General features: G+C 39.9%; 1 protein-coding gene across 1 annotated transcript; it reads right to left on the bottom strand.

Annotated features, from left to right (window-relative positions):
• Positions 1-2,010: 2,010 nt before the first annotated feature.
• On the bottom strand, positions 2,011-7,087 carry LOC147423740 (chloroplast envelope quinone oxidoreductase homolog). The gene is made up of 5 exons (XM_086501225.1): positions 6,931-7,087; positions 5,467-5,608; positions 3,412-3,503; positions 3,096-3,314; positions 2,011-2,675 (listed from the first exon to the last, which is right to left on the bottom strand). Exons 1-5 carry the CDS (start codon positions 7,066-7,068, stop codon positions 2,202-2,204), a joined length of 1,065 nt encoding a protein of 354 aa, XP_086357351.1. The 5' UTR covers positions 7,069-7,087; the 3' UTR covers positions 2,011-2,201.
• Positions 7,088-26,294: the final 19,207 nt, after the last annotated feature.

Genomic DNA, 26,294 nt, shown 5'->3' with positions numbered 1-26,294 from the left:
AAAAAATTGAGATTTGCAAAATGTTTGGACGACTTTCTCAGATATTTCATCCGTTTTTCGTTTACCATGGTTTGCAACTACCTAGTCTCGATTTTCAATCGGCTCAAGATTAAGCTGATGCAATCCTTTCGCAAACACTGATACTAGTTAAACAATTTTATCTGTTTCTAATTGTTTTTGAAAGCCATCGTGACCCTTTCACTTGTTTTTCTCAATTTGCTACAATGGTTCTACGTGGTTTTTCAAACATTATTTTTTATGTTTTTGAAATATATCATAGTTTAAATAGTTTATTGTTATATTTTTTCAAGAAACATGCCATTTTATTGTGATAACAAATGTTGTAAAATAATTAGGGTCAGTATGTGCTAACGATTTTAAAAAAAGCATGTAAAATGAGAATCTTTCAAGATCCTTTGAGACTTCTGGTTGGCGGGCGATGGCAGGATGCATCACATTCCCTTATGGTAATTGGAATGGTGACGCGCACGCAAATTAGCTAGGCATGAGCAAAGGACGAAAAAGGAGGAGGTGTGCAAAGCTTGATGAGAGCTGCAGCACGCATGCGACCCGGGGGGAGAGGGAGGGGAGATAAGCTATGTTTTTTCTTTTTGCAACTTCAAAGAAACAATAGCTCCACATTGTTTCTCGAGTGGTTACAGGAGAAGCTGTAGGGTAATCTGGCTTGGTGGGGGTTCGAATCCGTGATTCCCTTTTGTAGTATGGGTAGTGAATCATACACTTGAGAGGGAATCTCAGAAAGCATTTAAGGAAGTAATGAATAAAATAAATGACGAGCCATTATGTCCCTATTTGTCCCTATTAGTATATGAATTTAGGGTCACTTTCTTGTCTTCCCTAAAAAATAAACTTTTTATTATTAAATTCTTCTCATAGCCTTATGTAGGCCATAGTGAACTTTCACCTTATTTCAATTTGTTACAATGCTTCGAAGTGTTTTTCCTATCATCATTTTTTATGCTTTTGAAACTTGTTTTCGAAAAATAATAATAATTTATTGTGATAAAAAAAATTTAGGTCACTTTCTTGTTTTCTCTCACAAGCGCAGCCTTCTATTATCAAATTCCTCTCAATATGTAAGCCATAGTGAACTTTCACCTTGTGATCAGATGTGGCCTATAAAGTTTTGCAACCTCCCTGAGTTGAAGGCAAGGCCTATATTGAGTGAGGGCATGCAAAGGCTTGTGGTTTCCATCTTGAGGTTGAAGGCAAGGGGGATGGAGAAATGCAAAGACGCAAAGGGAGGCGACGTGAGGGCACCAAATGCTGGTTGGGGGACCAAGGGTGAACAAAGGTTTGTGTGTGGGTTTTTTTCTTTTTTCTTTTGTTGTGGTGGGGCCGGGGGCGGGGGGGGGGGGGGGGGGGGGGGGGATCTTTTAAACTAATGCTTTAACCGCTAGCAGGTCTACTATTTCCATTCAGGATGTATATACAATCTCCATTTAGGAGGAGGAGGAGATACTAGAGTATAGAAAGTACTTCCCACACCGAGCCATTTAGGAGGAGAACCAGGGGACTAGGTGACACAGGCATTTGAGGGGGTGGGATCTACGGTATGGGAGAGCCGTAGATCGTGACAGCATCAGCCAAAGTAATCTCGAGTACCAAAGTAATCTCGGGTACCCGACCAAAGGGTTTGACCTTCGATCTCACCTTTGAGACTTCCATGTCTTATCCATGAGCACCCACATGTTTTATGTGATGGTATGGGATCGAGATTACTCTTGTACCAAATGTGAGTCAACGCCACCAACCAGAGATTACTTTTAGCAGCGCCAACAATATCTACTATTGAAAGTGTTTCCGAAACTAGGCGTGTCTGATTGCAAGTCAATCCTAAGATTGACAATCTATGATTTGGCTATAACCACGGTGTGGCATTACTAAAAGTCACGCAAGGTAAAGATCAATTATTATACTTTTAAAAAAAAAAAGAAAAAAAAAACCAACAATGCAAACATGGCCACCATAAATGGATGATGCATGGTGTAGTGGAATCTTGCTATGAATAAAAATTCAATAAATTCATTATGTCAACACAAAAGGGCATGGCAGCTCGCGACAGAGTGATTGCAATTCATATTCACAACTATAAGCCAGTTCCATAAATACCTATAAAACACAAATATACACCAAAACACACAACTCCTTTGCAAAATCTGTACTTATTTGAGATGGGCTTAACCATCAAATGTCACCACTACCTTTCCTGTGGCATGCCCCTCTTTGCTCCTGGCCCATGCTCCTTCTGCTTTTGATAAGGGGTGCTGGGAGTCCACCACAGTCTTCAACTTTCCCTCCTTTGCAAGGTTGGCCAGGAACGCCAAATCCTTGGCATTGGCAGACATCAAGAACGGAACCAGTTGCTGCTTACAGAGAGTTAATTTCTTTATGGCTGCCGAGGCTAATGAGCCGAAGTTTGGAGTTAAATCCACCACTTTGGCTACAGGTTTGAGATTGGGACTAAACTTTGAAAAGGGAATTCCAGTTGTCCCGTGAATAACCGCATCATAAAGTCGGCCAGAAGGACTCTTCATGGCCTCTCCTTCTGGTGTTTTGTAATCTAGAACCTCATCAGCACCCAAACTTTTTACCAGCTCTATATTGCGGGCTCCACAAGTAGCGGTAACGTGTGCGCCACCAAGCTTCGCTATCTGAAAAAGACGTCATGCACAGAACAAAACTAAGTGTATAGAAAAGTAAACACATCATAAGAGACATAAAAACCCGTGTCATGGGTAAGAAACCTCGAGACAGCAAAACCTGCGAAACGTCAACCTCCATGATGTGTGTGTGAGTGTGTGTGTGTGTATGTCTTACAAAAAAAAAAATTGTGTAGTGTGTAAATATAGAAACGTACACCCAGACCTATATATATATATATATTTCTTTATTTCCTTGTATAACTATTTATTTACAAAAGCTGTTTCACTTTTTCAATGCCCTGAAACAAAACATTTCAACCTCGAAACCCCAAAACAGCCGAAACCAAGAGACGTTTCATGCCACACTGCACATCACATGGGATCATACATACAGAAGCCTTAAGACATAGGTGTGGTTCTCTCACAGACCTGTACAGCATATAAGCCAACACCACCAGATGCGGCAGTGATAAGAAGATTGGCGTTGCTTGAACCATCCAGCTTGACACCCGCAGTATCTCGAATGGATTGCAAAGCAGTTAGGCCCGCAACTGGTAAGCAAGAACCATCAATAGCAGAGACTTCTGGTGGTCTTTTGACAGTATATTTGACAGAAGCAACAGCATACTCAGCAAAAGAACCCCCACTCTGCAAAATTGGCACCACCACAGTCCTCAATTTTCCCAAATCCATCACCTCACTCATGCATTTCAGTAATAATCACAATATGAATGTAAATGGGTACCCTTAAATCAAGCCAGCTTATGACTTTATCACCAGCTGAATACCCATTTACTCCTTGTCCTAATGATACTACTTCCCCTGCAATGTCAGTCCCTGAAATACCAACACCAGATCACATCATAATAGAAGTCTGTTTTCATTTTTATAGTAAGAAAAGTTGTCATGCCAATCGCCTTTGAGGCTCAGACTTTATTAAAACTAAAGGAATATGACCAAAATACCCCTCATATTTGGGGAAATTCCCAAAATACCCCTCAAATTTCAAAAATTCCCGAAATACTCCTCATATTTTGCCAAAAAATTCCCTGAATACCCTTCAATTTTTCCAAAATTCCCAAAATATTTGTTTTTCTCACGAACATCTCAAAGCACTTTCCTTTTTGCAACTCTTCATAGGAAGATTAGTTCTCCTAGAATCCAAGCCCTTAAACAGATGCTTGGTCACCTTGAAGCCGGCCTGTTTCAATCCAATAAGGGTGGTAGACTTTACTTTAAACCTTGATTTAGCTTTCACCCATTTAATTTGTCGTCCACTTTACCTGTACTTTCAAGACACAACAAAGGGGAGAGGGATACAGGCTGCTAGATTGCACCTGTATGAGTAGACCGACACCAGATTGGCCCCTAACTTAGGCGCCCCTTTCGGTATTTCTTTATTGTTCAAAAGAGGGAATAAACGTTGTAGATCCCTACAAGCTGCCCCGCACAAACTTGGCTGAATTTCAACTGTTCCGGCCCGATTTCGGCAACATAACTATACTAGGACCCTTCACAGTCAGTATTTCCACGCATTGATTGACTTTCCAGACGCATACGGGCACTTTGCAAAACCTGGCGAGAATCTGCAGCACGCTGAATTCTCTGTTTTCAGCCCCGAAAATGCGCCAGATCACCTGTACAGCGGTCCCCTTGCGTCCTCAAACCTCCTGGGGGTATTAGGGTCCGTTTAGGGCCAAAACCCTAAACCTGCAAAAATACACAGCAGGCTGTAATTTACTGTTTTGGGCTCCGTTTCGCGTGCCGGTCGCATCCGTAGCAAGTCCTCGAGCTCCCGCACCTGTAGGGCTACTTGCCCTTTGAATCGGACGAGATTTCTGGCGTGAAACCTCTCCGAATTCACCTGTACCTGCGGGGGATTAGCCGCTAGCTAATCCAGTACTTGTGCAAGAGGCTCTTGCCTCGACAATCGTGCATGAACCCACACAACTGTACATTGGTCAAATGAAGAGCCCACTAGTGGGGCATAACATACTGCCAAAGGGGGGAGAGAGGGCAATGTGTAGCGTGCAGGGCATCACTCCTGGCACCGCACTGTGCATAAGAGGGAAAGCAAGCACTCCATAGCTCTTAACCTGTGACAAATTCTGAAAATGAGCCTCTTTGCTCTTCAAATTCAGCGCCCCCTTCTCTTGCATGAGGAAAGTGCACCAGAAGGTGCCACTTGGCACATTTATAAGCATTTTCCCATTTCAGAGTTGCCGCCTAAAAATCTCTCAACCGGTCGCCCAGTTGACTTCACGACAGAGTAAGAAAATGTTCTCCTTGTCATTCCGGAGGTAATGACGTCAACACATTTTCAGATCCCAAAATAGCAGTTCCCTAAATTTTAGGAGATGCTGCCATTGTATCTTTCTAGGTCATCCGACCCTCTTTGTACACTGCGGCCACATCCAGAACTGAAATGTAACCTTTGTAGCAAAGGATTCCACTTTGGCTAGTCAATGACCCCACTTGGCTAACCATAGTCCTTGTCCAACCTTAGTGCTCTCTTGCCCTCAGGCCTGGACTCCCTCTGGACAGTTCCACACTAGCTATGCAATGCAGAGCAATTAGATTTCCCGAGGGGTGTTTCCAAAAAGTGAAAGTAAATAGATAATAAGAAAGAAATCAACAAAAAGGATAGATAGTAGTCACACGCTGGTGACACACCTAGTATGTCTAAGCAAGTACAAGTACACAACAAAAGAAATGTCTCTGATTTCTTGAGCTAGTGACACAGACAAAGAACCATACAAAGGTAGATGGAATTAGATACAACTGTTTAGTCCAAACGCACCTGGTATATAAGGGAACTTTGATGGTAGAAAAGGACGAGCAATCCCACTTTGTATTTTCCAATCAACAGGGTTCACACTGGCTGCTTCAAGTTTAACTAGAACTTCGCCCGTTTTTGGTGTTGGCACAGGAATCTCTACATGCTACAAAGCCAAGACAGCATAATAGGAAAATGCAACAAAACATACAATATATGCGCATTTGCATCACTTAATTAGAATTGTATGAACATAGATTCAGCATAATGGAGAGCATTACAGGTGCACTAGTCAGACATCACCCCAATGGAGGCCTACTTTAGCCACACAAAGCTATCTTCAAAATTGATCTTTTCCAGTTTCTCAATGACTAGTTACTCTGGAGATCCTGTTTGGCATTACAATTCAAGATGTAGCTCAAACAAGAGCGTAGCCAAGCCTTTGTATGGCTGTCACACCTCGAAATGGTCATCATGCTAAGCTACACAGGTCTTCATGATGCCACACTGCACACCGTTATCTTCATAGACGCAAGAGAGTCCTTGGCTAATACATGCCTTCACAAGGTCAAGAACAGCTGCATCAATCCCTCACATACATGAAGCAACCCCTCTGCAGATCCCATAGGTAGCTCCAATGACCTCTACACCAACCAAGGAAGCCTCCGATAAACGAGGTAAGGAAGCTTCCCATCTAGCCCAATTAGTGTAAGTCCTCTCTACCCTCTAAATCTGTAACATGCATTCCAAATAAGAGGCTGCCTCTCTACCTCCTCCATATACTTTGGCTTGCTTCTACACTCAACAGGCCTGAACACACACACACAACTTCTGCTAGCTTCTGCGCTCAACAAGCCTGCAAAACAAAGGTTAAACTGATCTATTGGACATCATGGATGCTGCACAATCTCTCCACAATCTCTAGCCTATTCTAGTTCATCGAGGTTCACATAAACCGAAAAACACAAGCTTTCCCAGCAATTATTGTCTTCTCTTTTGCATGATTAACCTTGAACCCTCTATTAGCCCCTTGCAACATCCGAAACAGTTGCTCTTCAGCATACAGAACCTGTAGAAGGTTTCAGCCTGGAGATTCATCTTCTCTTACTCTACCATCAGACTTACCTGCGCAATGTTTTGCACACACATAACAACTTGCACCTAACATTTGCACACAGGCTATCTTGTTCCTTTGCAGCAATCGCCATGTGTGGTTAGCTAGTGTAGTAGGAATCACAATGTTCACATCGACACCCAAAAACGAATTTTTCAGTTTCACAAGCATGACAATAATTACTTCAGGACCACACCCGGTAGTGAGCCCTCCGCTGAGGTGAAAAAAAAAATTATTGTGCGTGGGCGTGAAACCTGTGTGTGTGTGTGTGTGTGTGTGTGTGTACGCGCACGCGCGCGCGCGGACAGTGTGTGTGTGTGTGTGGGTGTGGGTGTGTGTGTGTGTGTGTGAGACAGAGAGAGTGAGAGATTCACCTTCAGAGCAGAGGGGCCTCCACCATAGGAGGAATACTGTAGAGCCTGCATGAGCTTGCCGTCCGCCATAGCTGCTAGGAGACGGCCCCGCAGAGTCTTAGTGCTCACTAAAAAGTTCCAAATGCGTGTATTGCGCATTTTTTTGACACGTTTATAAAATTTTACACTTTCCCTCTATGACTTCGCACTTTCCCTTGTTTGAGTGTCCCTATCCACGATTCCACACTAATGCAATGGACCATCCTGAGGACTAAGTGGCACGGGCATGGGAGGGTGGGATCTACGGCGGGGGCATTGTGGGCCGTAGATCCCAAATGCGGGTACCCTAGGTGACACCTTGGTTGCAATAGCTACAAGCAAAATTGCTAAGAGATTGAGCTCCACTATGATGTGAGCCCCTAGGATATGACTACCCTCTAGCAACTCTCAATTCGTGTATCGCTCTCACAACACTCATCCCACTTTCCTCTAACTATGTTAGTCATGTCAACATGCAAGACAATCATTTTCCTACATGGAATACTAGCACTTGGAGTGCCCACAAGCATTCTCTCTCTTTTAATCCTCCCTCATCTACACCCCACTGTGCTTCTCACTCAACACCCGCACACTGACATGCACGACCGCTTACCCCCTACTTTGCACACTCATGTTTCTCTAAGCAATGTCGCACAACAAAATGTTGTCATAGGAGGAAGTGTGAGTATTATAAGCACTAAAAGTGCCCACGAGCATTCTCTCGCTTTTAATCCTCCCTCATCTACACCCCACTGTGCTTCTCACTCAGCACCCGCACACTGACATGCACGACCGCTTACCCCCTACTTTGCACACTCATGTTGCTCTAAGCAATGCCGCACAACAAAACGTTGTCATAAGAGGAAGTGTGAGCATTATAAGCAGTGATGAGGCCCTCCCCAATCAAGCCCAAGCTCAAGCAACAGCAAAACCTGCTGCCCTTGTGCATACTATCGGTTGTTGTTGTTGATAAATATGCACTTATAGCTACACACTTACCTTGCGCTCTTTTGTAAAACCTTTGTGCATGTGTGTTTGATACACACACACACACACACTTTCAAGGCCTTCAAGCGTTAAATTTTGTTCTCTCTCTCTAGTGCTACTCACCCAAATCTCCCAACGTTGGGGATTTTTATTGCTTCAATTCAACGCTAGAGAAGCCAATGTCCAATGCTGATTTTCCAAGCCTGTACCCGTTTTCAGATTAGATGGTTGTGTCAAATTCTAGAGCCTTTGCAAACGATTCAAAAGCTCCCCCTTTGCTTTCCCACATACAAACAATTCTCAAAGCTTTTTGTAAGCTTCAAGTCTACTATTTTATCATCTTCTCACCACTGGGTGCGAGCTTTCTTGACCTCACGAGATTGTTGTCGCAAAACCTCAAAGCCGTCATTCCCACTATCGTCGTGCACTTATACCAATTGTAAGCATGTGGAATGCATAATGCATGCATGTGCGGATCGGGAAACGAAGAGAGGAGACGGAGTGTGGGTGGAACTGGTTACCAAAAGTGGAATTGAGAGAGCTCCTTATTCATATACATACATAAGAATAAGTGGACGATCAAACTTTTTGTCTGGCCCGCAGTAAGGCAAACCGCCTTTACCCGAACAAATAAGAGATAGTACCTACTACCCATGGCGATCCACAAAGATAATCAATAGAATCACATGCATGTGGACCAGTGTGCACAAAAAGCTTCAATTTATCTTGGAGAAAAACCCAAAAAACCTAGAAAATGAAAGGAGTCTCTTGGAATGTTAAGAGTTTTACAAACCCCAAAAAAGGAGCACTAATCAACGGCTAACCGAGTTTCAATATTTGCCCTGGAAGAACTCAAAAAAAATTCCTCTTATCTAGAGACTAAGCTCAAAATCATAGCTCCAAACTTCATTTGGATTTCTACTTCTCAATTTAGAGGCAATGTGGAGCAGCCCTTGGAATGAAGTCCTCCCTTGCTCCATCATCTACAAATCTGGCCTGGGAAGCAGGATGGTGTAGCTTTGACTTCACCACAATAAATTTCTTTTCTTTATTCACTTGCTATGCATTGAATATACAATAATTTCTTGTGAAGAGGGAACCCTTACAAAAACGGAATCGCTAAATTTGGTTGGGAACATCATTGATATTTTAGTTGCAGTAGACAAACTTACAAAAAAATTGGATTGCTAGATCCTTCTCGCACCCAACAATGATTAGACATAGCTTCTGCATAGAGATATCATTAAGTTCTCTTTGGCAATAGCACCCTCTTGGAAAAATCTACCCCCTCTTTGACTTTTTTTCAACCCTTTCAAAAAGACCAAGAGCTCTAAACTTATACAGGGCTTTTGAAAATCTTGGAATAGGCGTAAGGAGATCATCTCTTTCGACCTAAATAGGAAAAGACTTAGAGAAACTATCAAATTTGACTCAGTTTGGTAATTTGTGCATAATCTCCCTTTACTAACCAACATAGTTATTAACAAAGCCCATAGATTACATTAAAAAGTTTTCCTTAGCATGGTGTATAACATGTGTTGAGGTAAGCCTTTAGCTTACATTCAATATATGAACAATCCCTAAAGCCAAGCATACTAGCATGCACCTCTATGTGCATGTATACAACCTCTTACATAGGAATCCTTAAGACATGCTTCTCATTCTATGCACACATGTTACACTTTATAGCCCACATGCTACTTGCCCCTTTTTCATTTGTCGTTCATATCCCTCTTGCCTTCATTTACACCTTCTACCTTTGAGCCTATATAAGGCCACCATGCTCAGCTTGCAATTGGCTCTCTTATGCTAATCAAAGAAAGTTCATTTCCTATTATTGCATTGAGTACATTCCCTCTAATCTACTTATTCATAATTGTTATGAATCTCTCACTATGATGAATGCCTTGTTGGTCTATCTACCATAGGCATTACATGTGGTATTAGAGTTAATACACAGATAGCATTTCCTAATTATTGATGGGAATAGGATCGTGCTAGCTAGGGTGGATGGAAGAGAAACATCATGCACAAGGGTGAGTGTGTGTTGGGTAGATTATCAACAAGCAAATTTTCCAATATCAATTAACTTGGATTCATAAACACGACATTGAGTTGTTGCTAAGCCATCACAAGCTCACCATAAACAAGAGAGATGTAATGCAAAATAGACTGGGTTTGCTTATTCATAAAATGAGCTTTAAGTAACTCTACAACCTTGCACCAATACATGTGGGATAATTCCACCTCTTCTCTCCTTGACTCACACTCTAGTGACTCTAGAACAAAGCTCACACCTTACAATCATGCTCTTGAGATTTGGACTAGGACAATACAATGAAGGTTCTTTATCCACTAAGGATGTCAATATAAGAGGAATCTTCCCCTTGAAATTTGGGCTACAACTTGATGAAGAAAGAAAACACTCCAATTGAGGAGCACATATAACATACATCCCCAATCTAGGAGACAAACAACATAACACTCTAATCCAAGAGCCACACTCCAATCCAAGAGAAAAAACAACGCTCTAATCGAAGAGAAAAATCCTAAAAAATGTCTGCTTCACTCTACTTCAAGAGCACCTTTGTCTTCTTTGATGCTTTGTCTTCAATTTCTTCATGGTCAGTGTCTTCTACTTCGTCCGATTCTTCTTCTTCTGGTGCTTTGTCTTCATGTTGATGGTCTTCATGATCTTCAAATTTCATGTTTATGGGCTTCATGTATGTGCTCAAGGCAAGTGAGTCAGAGGTAGGTCTACCCATATACATAATGTATAGGCAGTTTCTAAACCCGTGCATGATTACAACAAGAAAATCATCTCCATAAATGTAGATCACGATATACATTGTTGATGGCCGTGGGATGGCACCCCAAGTTGGTGTTTATACTTTAAGTGCTACCATTGAGCCAAGCTAGTGTTAAGTATGGAGCCTGATTTACCCTTGTAATTTTCTGTGGTAAAAGCGCACATTTGTAAGGCCCCCATTATGAGGAGAAGCCATCGTGCATGAAGGAAAATCACTCACCGGAAACCAAAATTTTCACGGACAAAAATCAGGGGCAACTTTAAAGGCCTCGGGGGCGGAGGCCCCCTGAGACTTTTTTTTCGCCGGAATATTATGGCCGGACGTCGGCCGGAAAGTGGTCAGAAAACAACCGGTCGGTTGGCCGGTGGCCGGCGGCCGGTAGTCAATGGCCGGTGGCCGGTGGTCGGAAGTCAATGGCCGGTGGCCGAATTCAAAAGCGGACTTGTCTTCTCAAGGGCGGCCACACATGGGCGGATTGGAGGGTCCGATTTGGACTTATTCGCACAAGGACGGCTACACATGGCTGTCTCTCATAAGAGAGGGCAGCCCTTTTGGCCTATAAAAGGAGGCCATTTCTACACACATTTCATAGTGTGAAGTTGATGCAACAAGGTGAGTGTGAGGTGGTGAGAGTGAAGCAAGGCGGGAGCTTCATTAAGGGTATAATCCCTTTGTAAACTACTTCTTGTTTTGAAGTACTAAAGCCATTGAGTGGCTGCTTTCCCGTGGACGTAGCCCACATTGGGTGAACCACGTATATCGTGTGTACTCTCTCTCTCTCTCTCTCTCTCTCTCTCTCTCTCTCTCTCTCTCTACTCTATAATCTCGTGTATATAAATCTGTCTCTCTCCATTAAGTAATCTACTCAATTATCTATTTAGCTACGTCTTATTTCCTAACACATCGAACCGAAACGCCTATCTCTCAACAAGGATCTTATGTCCTTGTAATCAATGCAAACATGCTGTGAGACGGACAAGACGCGTTTCTTTACAGAACGTTTGCAAATTTGGCGAGTTTGACCCATCTATTTTAGATCGAGTTGTTTCCAATTACAACTCGTCGGACTCTGACCTTGGCCAACATGAAGCAATCTTGCAACCCAATAGACCTATTCGCAGGCGCTTTACTCAAGCAGCATACGTGAGACCACAAGATGCATCCTCTAACAACTCAAAGGGTGATCATGTAGAGCACATTCCCAACGAGGCTATGTTTAAGCCTGAGATTGACAAAATGATCAAGACGATCATGGATTCAAAAAGGCTTATCTATGATGACATGAAAAGTGAAGCCGATATGCCATTGTATGGTGGAGCACGTGTGTCTAGATCGAAGGAGCTCTTGGTTCTTCTCAACATGCATGCAAAGTTTGGATGGAGTGAAATTAACGTCACATCACTTTTCAAGTGATTTATTACAATGTGTCTACTTCAATAAAAAACTCTAAATGTATAATGTACCAAATTACTTACACAAGTGTTTTGCATTTTTTTGTTGTGTAGATTGCTCAAAGAGCACATACTGCTAGCTGATAATGTGATGTCAGATTCTAGAGAGGAAGCAAGAAAGATCTTATGAAACTTGGGGATGGATTACAGTTCTATTCACGCTTGTCCTATAACGATTGCATTCTTTTCAAGGGGGAATACATAGACATGGAGAAGTATGGAAATGTGATTTCGAGAGATATCGAGTACACGAACAAATTTTTTTTCAGAAGGTGTTGCGACATTTTCCTCTGCTACCTCGCATCATGCATTTCTTCGAATGTAAGTCCATGGCCGCTCTAGCATCATAGCACGAGGAGAATAGATCTTCGGACGGTGTGCTATGGATCCCTGCAGATTGTATGGCATGGAAGCATATAAATGACACATGAACGGATTTTGCCAGGGAAGCTCGAAATTTGCACCTTGGCCTGGCTATGGATGGAGTAAATCCATTTGGTTAAAGGTCAACATCTTACAGTGTATGGCCAATTATCATTGTCAACTACAACATTCCCCCGTGGTTGACTACTAAGAAGAGGCACCTATTTCTAAGCTTGATTGTGCCGGGGCGGTATAAAGTGAAGAATATGGATGTGCATCTTCGTCCACTATTGGAAGAGCTACAAAAATTGTGGATTGGCATAGAAGTGGTGGATATGAGCCGACACACAAATCGGCACAATGCTTTGATCAGATCTGTCCCGGACTAACAGAATGCTCAGGTGATAAATACTCAAACTCAAGCACTATAAAAATTTGTTTTTCTCATGCTTATCTATTATCATGTGTAAAAATGCAAGGCTCCAAACAAGCATATACAGAGCATGCGTCACATGTGGACCTAGACTTAATGCACGTCAGGTGCCCTAACTCAAAGAAGCAAATCTACAAAGGTCATCAAGCGCATCTTCCTGAGGATTTCGAGTTATGCAACGGTGTTTTGGGAAGAGAACTGCCAAGGATGTCTTCTTGAGCGTGGTTAGAGCAGAAGGAGATATGTGATGACGATTTGCCCCTAGGGATGAAGAGATTCTCTCTATGGTGCGTGCTACCATATTGGCCCAGACTCATGATCAGTCACTTGCTCAATCCAATGCACATATTCAAGAATGTGGGTAATCTATTGTGGGACATAGGGGGTTATGCTGAGTTATGCAAGGATGAGAGAGATGAGTTGTGCGAGGATGAGAGAGAGACCTCTTAAAGCCATAGACATTGTATCTAAGCAATTTTGCTCCTTTTTATAATATATATTGTAATCATGTAGAGTTTTGCCCATTTTTATCTCTATGCTAAACTTGTGAAATTTAAATTGTGAATCAAATTATAACTTATTCAGATTTTCTTCTCCATTCATCATTAAGATTTAATGTTCGTGTATTTAATGCAGGTATGGATGATTTTTAGTTTCTTTCTTCCTTGGACCCTAAGCAAAGGAGGTGGCATGAGGACCGCCATTGCTCCAAAGCACAGTCACATCATTCCACTCCTTCAGAGTCTCCGTCTGGTTCAGAGCGATCAGCCCGCTCTGAGAGTTCCGTGTCGACTAGACACTCTACACTCTCCTCTAGGCACCGACGCTCTAGTGGTGGTGGCGGTTGCTGTGGAGGAGCCACTGCTGATGCTTCCACAACCCCCTCGTAGATGTTGAGGCTCCTTACCTTCCCCTTCTTTGCTTGCACCCACACCAGCCACAGCGACGCCCTCTACTCCAGGTTTTGCGCAACTATCGGCCGTTTTTGGCTACACACCACTTGCTACTCCTCCGAGAGTCACCCCACTCAACACTCCTCGCTTCGGGGCCCAAACTCTAGTGGAGACACCTTTCGTCCATACCCCCATCGAGACGCCACTTGCCACCCGTGTCGAGACACCCAGGTTCACGCGTCGCAGGCGAGAGGGCTTGTCTTACTCGATCGACATCACAATGGCATCATCATCTTGGATGACGAGGGTAAGAGGTGATCTTGCGCATGTGTGGCCTTTGCTCTCAGGTGTTTGGACACTACATAAAACACCTAGAGTGAAGTGCCAAATGAATTAAAAGATAGAGTCATCAGCATACTGCATGACGAGTTTCTCATGTCAAATTGGGATGAGCGCTTCAATGAAGACTTGATGAAGGTGCGGATGCACGAGTACTGCAAGCACAAGCGCTCTGAAGTGTGCAAAAAGCAATAAAGCATGGGTGGAACATGCCAGATTGGCTAGCCAAAGAACATTGGAAGAATGCAAAGCAAGCAGCGCGCGAGAATCCTGACAAGTGGAAGCAATAAAAGGAGGCAGCCAGAGCACGAGTAGAGGCAGGGAGCTTGCACCATCTGGGGAGCCGTGGATGGGCATCGTTTGAGGCCGACTTTGTAAGTGTTTTTGCATTGCCATTTAGGTTTGGTAGTTATGGGTATTTGTACTTTTAAATTCTAACATAACGTATTCTTTGTATGTTTTGAACAGTGGTCGATGAAAGGACATGACCCCGCATCGTACGAGCGCGAGTATGCAAACAGAAAGGGCTTAAATGCCCTTTTGGACATTCTGAGTTCTCGCTCTGGCTTGGTTAGTATTTAACTTTACTCTCTTACATTTGTTGTATTTTAATAATAAGCTAAACATTAGATTGTTTTGTAATTTTATGTTTATACTTACAAAAAGTGTCATTATTTTTTCTACAAAATTTGACACATACGTTGCTTGGACGTGATGAGACGTCAAATTAGTCAACATCAATCTAGTCGTAGCCAGATAGCACTAGTTTTCTTTTCTCATAGCATGTATAATGAGATGACGTGTGTACGTCATTTTTGTAACTAACGATGTATTTTCTCAATAATGACAATTGTGTTGTAACTATTATATTTTGGTTAAAGTTAAAAATCAAGTGATTATGCCTATGACGTGTATAATTTTGTCAGTCTACTACTTTTGATGATTCACTTTCATCGAGATACTTTTGTTAGTTTTGCATATTTATTTTGGAAACTTTATGTTCAATATGGTTGCGGGGGTGCCAGAACAATGAATGCCCTGCCACCAAAAAAATTTATTCTCAGGCATCATTTTATGCGTCTCTATTTTTGGTCCTACATCATCTCTATACGTGTCGCTAAATTGGGAATTGCAGAGTCGCTATAAGCGTTGCTATATGCGTCTTTATATAGCAACACCTACAATGATGCTTATAGTGATGCATATAGCGACTTTTTCTTTGTGATGTTTTTAGCGACGCATATAGTGACACCGGGGAAGAATATCCCCGTGTATTTTTGTCGCTATAGCCATCACAAGTGTGAAGAACCTCTTGTAGTGAAATCTTGGCATGTATGCATCAAGGGTACACAGTCATCTCATGTATGCTCACAAGGTGAGGCCTCACATCGGTACATGGGTGTAGGATGCTCACCAGGCACTACCTCATGTTGGTACAGGAGAGAGAGAGAGAGAGAGAGAGAGAGAGAGAGAGAGAGAGAGAGAGAGAGAGAGAGAGAGAGAGAGGTGATATGGTAGGGAGGGATCTATAAATGAAGGCGAGGGTGTAGAGGGAAATGTCTCATAGAGTCACGAAGGTCGACTGAGTGAGGACGACCCGCATGGGCTTTGCCAAGAAAACATCACGAAAGAATGAGAATGAGTGAGGATGACCCAACAAAAAGTATGCAGGGAAAGAGCACAAAAAAACTAGATTTTTTTTGGGGGAAACAAGGTTAATAAATATGGTAGGTAAGCTGCAAGGGTTAAGTCTCATAGATGGTTAAAATGTGAGATTGTAAGGGTTGATTCCCATCAGCTCCAACCTTCAATATGCCCAACAAAAGTCAATAGACTTCTACCCATATTAAGCCACACCGAGTGAGCCAAAAAACTTGAAGATTCCATTGAGAGAACTATTCCAGAAGTATTAGTGAAGATGATGTCAGATGATGTCAACTGCAATTAAACCAAATCTATATGCATGTGAAAACTCACTAGTTCCAATAAGTATAACAACAAGGGTAGTGGCACAAACCTTCACAAGGTTTATGATGTGAATCTTACAGTATTTTGATTTTGAAAGAATCTTTTCATTTAAGTACCTCCTAAAATGACATTTCATGAAATTGTTTTCTTATTCGTATGCTTATTAAACCATCTTTTCTTATGAAGGCATCAAATATTATCGGTTGTCAATAGGAGCTATCTCAGTTGGTTGAGCATTCAATCTATATGACCTGGGTTATGGGTTCGATTGTGGTTGAGTGATGCTCAAAGGTACACCTTTGTATCTGATCTAATGGGAATGCTGAAAATGCTTCAAATAAAAAAATCAATGTTTGATCCCATGATGTGAGATATCCTAGTATCTCAATTGTGAACGAATATTTTTATTTAAGGACCTCTTAAAAGAAATTATTTTATCTATTGTCTATGCCTATTAAATTTACTTTGTAGTTTGTAATGGAGTCTCTTTATTTTGTTGCTTTTATTTTACTTCTTTTTATTTTACCTTTCTTTATGTCAATGTGATCTTTTTACCTTGCTGTTTAAGTGGGCCCATCGTAAGGGACAAGGCATTTCTAGGGTAAAAGCTCCTCTTTAAGGACATAAAAAATATCACATTGTGGTACCAAATTCTCAGGTTGCAATGGTAGTGCATGTAGCTTAGGAGGTTTCCAAGCCAAAAAAGAATTGTTGAAGGTATTTTCTCAATGTGCAAGAAACGCGACAAGTGTTTGTGCCTCGCCATGTAAAAAGAAGGGTCTCTATTGTAGGACTCACCCTATGCCAAAAGAAGTACATATCAATAACAACATCCGAACTCGTGACTTGACCTATGGGATAACGCGTCAACTAAAGTAAGCCAAGCACACAACAATTGTTGTATGCCTTCTGGAGCATCCACAACTTTATTTATTTGGAATAGGGTGGGCCTTATTTAGGGACCCGTCCACTTATTGGGTCGTTTACCCTACTAGTCTTTATAGATCTTGGGAAAAATGGTGAGACCTCAAGGCATCCAAGTGTCAGCTTAAGGGTCACTCCACTTTTTTCATTTTGAAGGTCATAAAAAAACTCCCCTTTTCTTTTTTACATTTACAAAAATTTTAACCTTACTATTTGTCAGTGACCAGTTCACCTCTATGTAGGTGTGTGTGTGTATTAGTGTGGGGGGGATTGGGAATGAAGGGTAAGTATATTTCCCATATCCATAATCCATCATCAAAGGCAGTGGTGGGGGTCAGACCGATTGCTAGATCCTAGTTCAGTTTAGAACCACTGATGTATGTGGACAATACAATTTTATATTAAAAGAGTACAATTGCAACACTGATTAAGACCTACTTCCGATAAATCTTCCCCACCCCTTACCTTTCGTTGGTCATGTGACTCCTCACCTTGTTTAAAATATTGGTAGTCCTTAGTAAAGGATTGGATTGTGGGTGCAATTGTGGACCATTGGATTAAGCTTGAGAGTTAGTGCCACATGGCAAGCTAATGATGAAAAACTTCCTTTTTTACTATTTTTGTAGGCCCTTGTGAGAGGGTATTGAAATTTTTTTACATCTCTCTCCCCCCTTGTCGTGTGTGAGTTTTTAATTCTCCCCCACCTTCATTAGCGAGCGTCCACAATGGCTACTATGGAGGCTAGCAATCTTGCTGCTTGCGGCGATATTGCTATCTCACTGCAACCTCATGCCCTCTAGCCATCAATGTTAGGCCTTGGAAATTTAGCTTGGCATACGCAGTGCACACACACCCAACCCTCGCTCCCCTCGGGCCAACATACTTTGTTTCTCTTTTCTCTCCCAAATGGACCTTGGCCGCCATCAATGCATATTCCCTCACACTCCATCCTAGCGACACACACACACACACACACACACACACAATAAACTGAAAAAGACCTCATGTACAAAAATGCATCACACACATGTACACATACCCATGTTCTATAGAGAGTGAGTTAGACCATCACCAATTTTTTTACTATTATTATATGAAATTGTATCAATAAATTTTAAACTTATATCACTTTATTTGATTCACAAAAAATGGTGAGAGTATGATTTGCACATGTATACACACACACACACACACACACACACACACACAACAGGTTTTGATGTTTTAGAAAGCTCCAGTATATTTGTACATGTATGCACACACACACACACACACACACACACACACACACACGCTCACTCTCAAAGTTAAGAGATCCCCCCTCCCCCCCTTTTTTGGGTGGGTATCTTATTATTATTTGCTTAAAATTTTTTTTGGGTGTGACTCTCACCCAACCCTCAAATTTGAATGGTGGCCCTAGTTTGCATTTTGAAAGCTCATTAAAACTACCTTTTCACTAGATGCACAAAAAAGAAGTGCAGCCGTTCAAGGCCTTGAGAAAGCTCTCAATTTCTTTCTATACAAATTGGAAGGGTACAAATAAGATATCCAAATACTTTTTTGAAAATCTTTCACTTGTTTAAAAATGTAGTCGCTTCAAGGTCTTGAGAAAGCTCTCAATTTCTTTCTATACAAATTGGAAGGGTACAAATAAGATATCCAAATACTTTTTTGAAAATCTTTCACTTGTTTTAAAATGTAGTGGCTACATTGACAAGGAAACATGTAGGACCATCACCTATACTTTTTCTTTTCAAACAAAGACAAAAGATGGTAAAATACTTTCCCTACTGTCTAAAAACTTCTCCCACTAGCTCTCATGCACACCAAACAAAAGAAGTTTTGGACACACACACACACACACAACTCTCTCCTAGGCATTGATTTTTAAATAAAAGGGTATTGCTAAAAGAGGAGGAAACGGATTGCATCTTTGTTGTCTTTTATCATTCTCTCTCCTTCTCACATGTACACACACACACACACACACTCTCACAATATTGTCTCTATGCAAAACAGAAATTGGTGTATCTAATAATAGGTCACTCTACTCTTCAACAGATTGAGGACATATGAAGATAAAAGGAGAAGAAGAGTGATGGCTGCCTACCAAGAGAGCCTTGAGTATACACAAGCTTGAGTTGTACTACACAGTAGAGCTTGAAAGACTATTTGCTTACTTTCAATTTAGCATAATTCTATGATAGCTACATATGTTGAGAAGCTAATCAAAGTATAAATTGTAGCACTATATCAATCATCAAGGTACCCTTGGACATCACAGTCTTGGAGGTGATTTGCAACATGGCATTACTTCTTGCCACAACTTCACAGGTGTTGTTTAATTCATCGTTTTGTCATCAATTTTAAATATGGTGAAGAAATTGTTGCAATTTTTGTACAAATGTTTTCATATGTATTCACACACCCATAGGTACATACATGCGTGTGCATGTATGTGCGCATGCACACTTGCACACTTGCACACTTGCACATACACACACACACACACACACACACACACACAAAAGCAAATCAAAACACACCCTCACTTGAAAATACACTATACCTACAAAAATGCATGCACATGTATAAAATCCTGTGCGCATGTGCGTTCGTGTGTGCATGTGTGCACACACAATCACTCATTCAAATGTAAGTAAGCAAAGCTAGAGATTATAACTAAATATACTTCTAATCGATATGTGCGCGTGCGTGCGCACACACACACACACACACACACACACACAAACACACAAACAAACAAACAAACACACGGTAAGGAATTTTGACATAAGTGCATATGTATATTGGTTTATTTGTTACATCCATACAATGAAATGTAGGGTTTTGTGATAAATACAATAGGGATTATATACTACAAACGTGGTGATGGTTTTAAATCTATAAGTTTCATGGACACACCCTCTACATTTATAGATACATGCATATTCACAATAATATTTTTGTTGTGAATTCAATGTCTTGAGAAGATGTTCTCAACTTGTGTGATTACAAAATAAGAGATTGTTGGGAGTTAAAACTCATTTCTATTAAATGGTGATTATTTTTTTCTTTCTCCTTCTCTCTCTCTCTCTCTCTCTCTCTCTCTCTCTCTCTCTCTGTCTCTCAATGGATAATTTACCTCATTATTGGAGAATGCAAGATGCTATGCATTGCTAGATGTGACAACTATAATACGTGGATGGGGGGCGCTTTACACCTGTCACCCATTCAATACATGATTAATTCTAACTATGTGTTGTCTGGTTGGTTGGCAGGTGAGTCTCTCATCCCTCAGCTAGGAATGCTTGTGGCAGAAAGCATCTCCTACAAAATCCAATTTCTTTGTGAATTTATCTTTGTAAAGCTGATTAATGCTATGTTTTTTTGTAATTTATGATCATAAAGATAATTTATTTTGTATTGAAACTTCAATCTAAATTGTACTTAAGCATATGATTCCAATTGTGGTTAGGATTAAAACATAAAACACACACACCCCTGTTTCCTAACTAGCCTTTGGTCGGGCTAGTATCATATGCTTAAGTGTCAATTTAGTTGAAATTTGTTTAGAGATCTAACTGTTTACATGTATTATTTAGGAGAAATGGATTCCATCATTGGTTAAACTTGGATATGTTGCTACTAAAGCTCCTATTCCCATTCCTCCCATTGGTACACAATGCATTTTATCTTGTTTTAAGGGCCTTGATTTTCATAAGAAACTCCTAGATTTTGAAAAATTATTATGTGAAAACAAAACCCTGTCTGCCCTTAACATTGCATCTATAAATGATTGGATTTCTCTTCTCGTAACATCACGAAAAAACCCCACTGATTGTCTTGAGGCATTTAATAAGCTATTAATCTCGTTATCATTAATAGATTGCCAAGATTCATGTGATTTGAATTTTTACTTTTCATCCCTACCTAATATTGTAAATAAGCTTTTACAAATAAATGGTATTCCATCTATTCCTATAGAGCTTAAATCTCAAGTGGAAGTTGTCAACCCTCTCTTGGATTTAGACTTATTGGACCCTGAAGAGAAAGAAGCATTGTCTACTCTAGCTTTTCATTCTTCTGACTTATCTCCTTCTAAAAACATCTCTGTAGCCTTCTCTAGTTTAGTTCCTTTACTTCCTCCTAGACAAGTCGAATTGGACTCTATTCGACTTGATCACAAGCTATGGGATTTTGAGCTCATCAATCATAGGGCTCCTTTCTCACTAGAATCCTTAGCCCTTATTTGTAGCATCTCCCCTGATCTTGTAGAGAATTGTAAAGCCACTGCTATCCAAGCAAAGCACTTACTATCTTCTGATTTCTTTTTTGAGCTTAGCCAAATCAAGCTTTCTGATATAGATTCTTCTAAATGCTCTAATTTGTCACTTATAGCACGAACAAAAGGGCCCATTAACCAAGACAAATCCAAGGATCCAAAAAGATTCCTTAAGAATTGTTGGAATACCTTTAGACATTTTTTAAAATGTCAATGCAAGAGGGCAGACCCTAACTCATCTTGCACAGCCTCTATCCTTTGGCTAGACCACCTTTTATGGTTTGTCTTCCAAAATTTACCCAAATTTTTCTCATTCTCTTCTGGACCAGCACAAGTCTATGCATTCATTGGGTGGGTAGCAACTATTCCCATAGAGGTAAGAACTGCTCTTATTGTTTACTTTTGGTTTCATGAGCATATGCTAGAGGCAGCCCGTGGCCTAGTCCTCTATAGTCCCAATACTCCATTACTCCCAAGGCTAGTAAATACTCCTATTGCAAACACCATTGAGTCTATTCTTAAGCCTTCTAAAAACAAAGACTCATTCAAAAGGCTTCCTTATACCCCTGGAAGTATGCAATCCGCTACCAAAAAGCCAAGACAGTTTCGTGGATCAGAGGAATTGGGAGAAACTTTGAAAGCTTTGGATTTCAATGATGATGATGACCAAGTTCGCGTCTTAACTAGAAAAGCTAATCATCTCTTCTCTTTTTCCACTAAGAAGAAATATAGTAAGAGATTTGTTCATGTCCTATTTGTTAATAAGTTCTTTGATTTCTTATCCCCTGAAACCGTGTTTAAAGAGGTTTTGAAAGAATTTAATATTAACAAAACATTTAAGGAATTAAACATCGGGTTTGCATGGAAATACACTAAAAACTTATCCACCTTACTATACAAACCCTTAGAAACTTTTTGCAACTTCTCTTTCCCACTAGTAGAATGTATTTGTTCCACTTCAAAAAGATTCAAACCATTTCTCAAAACTTTTGATAACTATGGTTGCCATGTAGTAACTACAAACCAAGAGATATGTAGACATCCATTGCTTAAAGAAGTGGTTAGTAAAGGCTTAAATCATATTCCATATGAACCATTGAATCCCAAAGCAATCATTAATGAATTATTTGATTGTTGGCCAAAAGTGTGTAAATTAATGTGCATCAATGAGTCTGTAGCACATCATATATTTATAACAAAGATAGTTATGAGAGAATTCTCTGCCATTTTTCCCAATCATACACAGAATCAAAAATCTTGGTATAGAAATAAAGATTTATTAGATGAGATTGCTTATCTTACTACTCATCTTTTCATTTGTGGATTGGATAAGTCAGCCCAATCACCCACTTTTATTTGTAAAAACCTCATTAGAAATGCCGCTAAATTAAGAATATCTTCTAGTGAGTTCGAATACTCCATAGTAGAGGAAAATACTATATTTGAAGCAATTTGTAAATTCTCTTTGAATAATAATATTGATTCACCTTTGCATTATACATTCCCATACCTAATGGGAAATTTTAAAATTCATAAAAATGACTTCCGTTGGATCACTAATGCACATGGATGCATGTTTTCCAATGTTACATCAGTTATAACTAAGTTATTAAAGACAATAAATAATGGCCTTATGGAATACATTGAGTCCTTACACAACAAAATATATACATTCACACACATTCATACCAATGCTTATTGGATTATTCAAAATCAATATGATTGTCTAATTAATTTACCTAAAATAATCTTTAGCATACATACTTTCGATATAAAATCATGCTATGAAGCTATTCCTCATTATGGTCCCAATAGCTTGATTGAGTCTCTTAAAAACATATTGAAAGTAATAAATACCTTAGGTTATAAAGGGTTAAAAAAATCTAGAAGCACTTATATTCTCACTAAGAAACAAAAAGAGATATCTGTTCATTTTGATGATTTTATTAGCATCAATGCATTTGTCTTAGATAATTGCTATACCAAATTAGGTTTCAATATAGTCAAACAAATTAAGGGAATCCCTATGGGATATTCTTGTTCCCCATTATGGTGTAATTTGTATTTGGCATGGTTTGAATTAGATTTTATTCGATGTCTATCGCGATTAAATTATAGTAATAGACTAAAAGCTTTCCTTCTCTCATTTAGGTTTATGGATGACTTGTTGTTTATTAACAATGAATTTGTGTTGCAAAGTTTAGGACTTACAAATCACACTGATCACACAGATGTGGGGACCATATACCCATTGGATATCATTACCATAAAGAATACCACAAACGCTTATGATACCACTTACTTGAACACTTATATTTCACTTACTCGACCCTTTATTGGTAATTATGAAACATCGACAGCTTGGAAAAAAGAAAGGCTTCCTTGTTCAAGTGTCTCATTTATACATGCTTTTAGCAATAGACCTAAGAAAATGGCAAATAAAGTATGTATATCTCAAGTAATGCCAATTATTTATATTGCATCACACACCTCAATAGCATACATGGATGTAATGCATATTATATCATTGTTTACAAAGAATGGTTTTAATCAAAATAGAATTACAAGTAACATTCTTGATTTTTTGAAACGTAATGAATTTCCTTGTTTAAAGATTGATAAAGATATGCTAATAGCATTTCTTGGTGGGGGGGAGGTCCACATGGTGGACTCACCCCCCACCATGTTGACCTTTCCCTAGGGATGGGGGAGGGCCACACACACACACACACACACACACACAATAAACTGAAAAAGACCTCATGTACAAAAATGCATCACACACATGCACACATACCCATGTTCTATAGAGAGTGAGTTAGACCATCACCAATTTTTTTACTATTATTATATGAAATTGTATCAATAAATTTTAAACTTATATCAATTTATTTGATTCACAAAAAATGGTGAGAGTATGATTTGCACATGTATACACACACACATACACACTAGGTTTTGATGTTTTACAAAGCTCTAGTATATTTGCACATGTATACACACACACACACACACACACACACGCTCACTCTCAAAGTTAGGAGATCCCCCCTCCCCCCCTTTTTTTGGGTGGGTATCTTATTATTATTTGCTTAAAATATTTTTTGGGTGTGACTCTCACCCAACCCTCAAATTTGAATGGTGGCCCTAGTTTGCATTTTGAAAGCTCATTAAAACTACCTTTTCACTAGATGCATAAAAAAGAAGTGCAGCCGCCGTTCAAGGCCTTGAGAAAGCTCTCAATTTCTTTCTATACAAATTGGAAGGGTACAAATAAAATATCCAAATACTTTTTTGAAAATCTTTTACTTGTTTAAAAATGTAGTTGCTTCAAGGCCTTTAGAAAGCTCTCAATTTCTTTCTATACAAATTGGAAGGGTACAAATAAGATATCCAAATACTTTTTTGAAAATCTTTCACTTGTTTTAAAATGTAGTGGCTACATTGACAAGGAAACATGTAGGACCATCACCTATACTTTTTCTTTTCAAGCAAAGACAAAAGATGGTAAAATACTTTCCCTACCGTCTAAAAACTTCTCCCACTAGCTCTCATGCACACCAAACAAAAGAAGTTTGGGACACACACACACACACACAACTCTCTCCTAGGCATTGATTTTTAAATAAAAGGGTATTGCTAAAAGAGGAGGAAACGGATTGCAGCTTTGTTGTCTTTTATCATTCTCTCTCCTTCTCACATGTACACACACACACACACACTCTCACAATATTGTCTCTATGCAAAACAGAAATTGGTGTATCTAATAATAGGTCACTCTACTCTTCAACAGATTGAGGACATATGAGGATAAAAGGAGAAGAAGAGTGATGGCTGCCTACCAAGAGAGCCTTGAGTATACACAAGCTTGAGTTGTACTACACAGTAGAGCTTGAAAGACTATTTGCTTACTTTCAATTTAGCATAATTCTATGATAGCTACATATGTTGAGAAGCCAATCAAAGTATAAATTGTAGCACTATATCAATCATCAAGGTACCCTTGGACATCACAGTCTTGGAGGTGATTTGCAACATGGCATTACTTCTTGCCACAACTTCACAGGTGTTGTTTAATTCATCGTTTTGTCATCAATTTTAAATATGGTGAAGAAATTGTTGCAATTTTTGTACAAATGTTTTCATATGTATTCACACACCCATAGGTACATACATGCGTGTGCATGTATGTGCGCATGCACACTTGCACACTTGCGCACACACACACACACACACACACACACACACACACACACAAAAGCAAATCAAAACACACCCTCACTTGAAAATACACTATACCTACAAAAATGCATGCACATGTATAAAATCCTGTGCGCATGTGCGTTCGTGTGTGCACGTGTGCACACACAATCACTCATTCAAATGTAAGTAAGCAAAGCTAGAGATTATAACTAAATATACTTCTAATCGATATGTGCGCGTGCGTGCACACACACACACAAACAAACAAACACACGGTAAGGAATTTTGACATAAGTGCATATGTATATTGGTTTATTTGTTACATCCATACAATGAAATGTAGGGTTTTGTGATAAATACAATAGGGATTATATACTACAAATGTGGTGATGGTTTTAAATCTATAAGTTTCATGGACACACCCTCTACATTTATAGATACATGCATATTCACAATAATATTTTTGTTGTGAATTCAATGTCTTGAGAAGATGTTCTCAACTTGTGTGATTACAAAATAAGAGATTGTTGGGAGTTAAAACTCATTTCTATTAAATGGTGATTTTTTTTTTTCTCCTTCTCTCTCTCTCTCTCTCTCTCTCTCTCTCTCTCTCTCTCTCAATGGATAATTTACCTCATTATTGGAGAATGCAAGATGCTACGCATTGCTAGATGTGACAACTATAATACG

The sequence above is a fragment of the Adiantum capillus-veneris genome, chromosome 26, assembly GCF_014529385.1.
Source record: "Adiantum capillus-veneris isolate H3 chromosome 26, ASM1452938v2, whole genome shotgun sequence".
NCBI classification, from domain to species: Eukaryota; Viridiplantae; Streptophyta; class Polypodiopsida; order Polypodiales; family Pteridaceae; genus Adiantum; species Adiantum capillus-veneris.
Note: the sequence above shows the minus strand (reverse complement) of the source record. Positions and strands in the feature narration are given on the sequence as shown.

Coding starts and splice junctions, on each gene's coding strand:
- LOC147423740 (XM_086501225.1), bottom strand. CDS start 7,068: ATGCGCAATACACGCATTTGGAACTTTTTAGTGAGCACTAAGACTCTG. Junction 3,504..5,466: donor AAAGTTCCCTTATATACCAG/GTGCGTTTGGAC, acceptor TTGGTATTTCAG/GGACTGACATTGCAGGGGAA. Junction 3,315..3,411: donor TAAGCTGGCTTGATTTAAGG/GTACCCATTTAC, acceptor CCAATTTTGCAG/AGTGGGGGTTCTTTTGCTGA.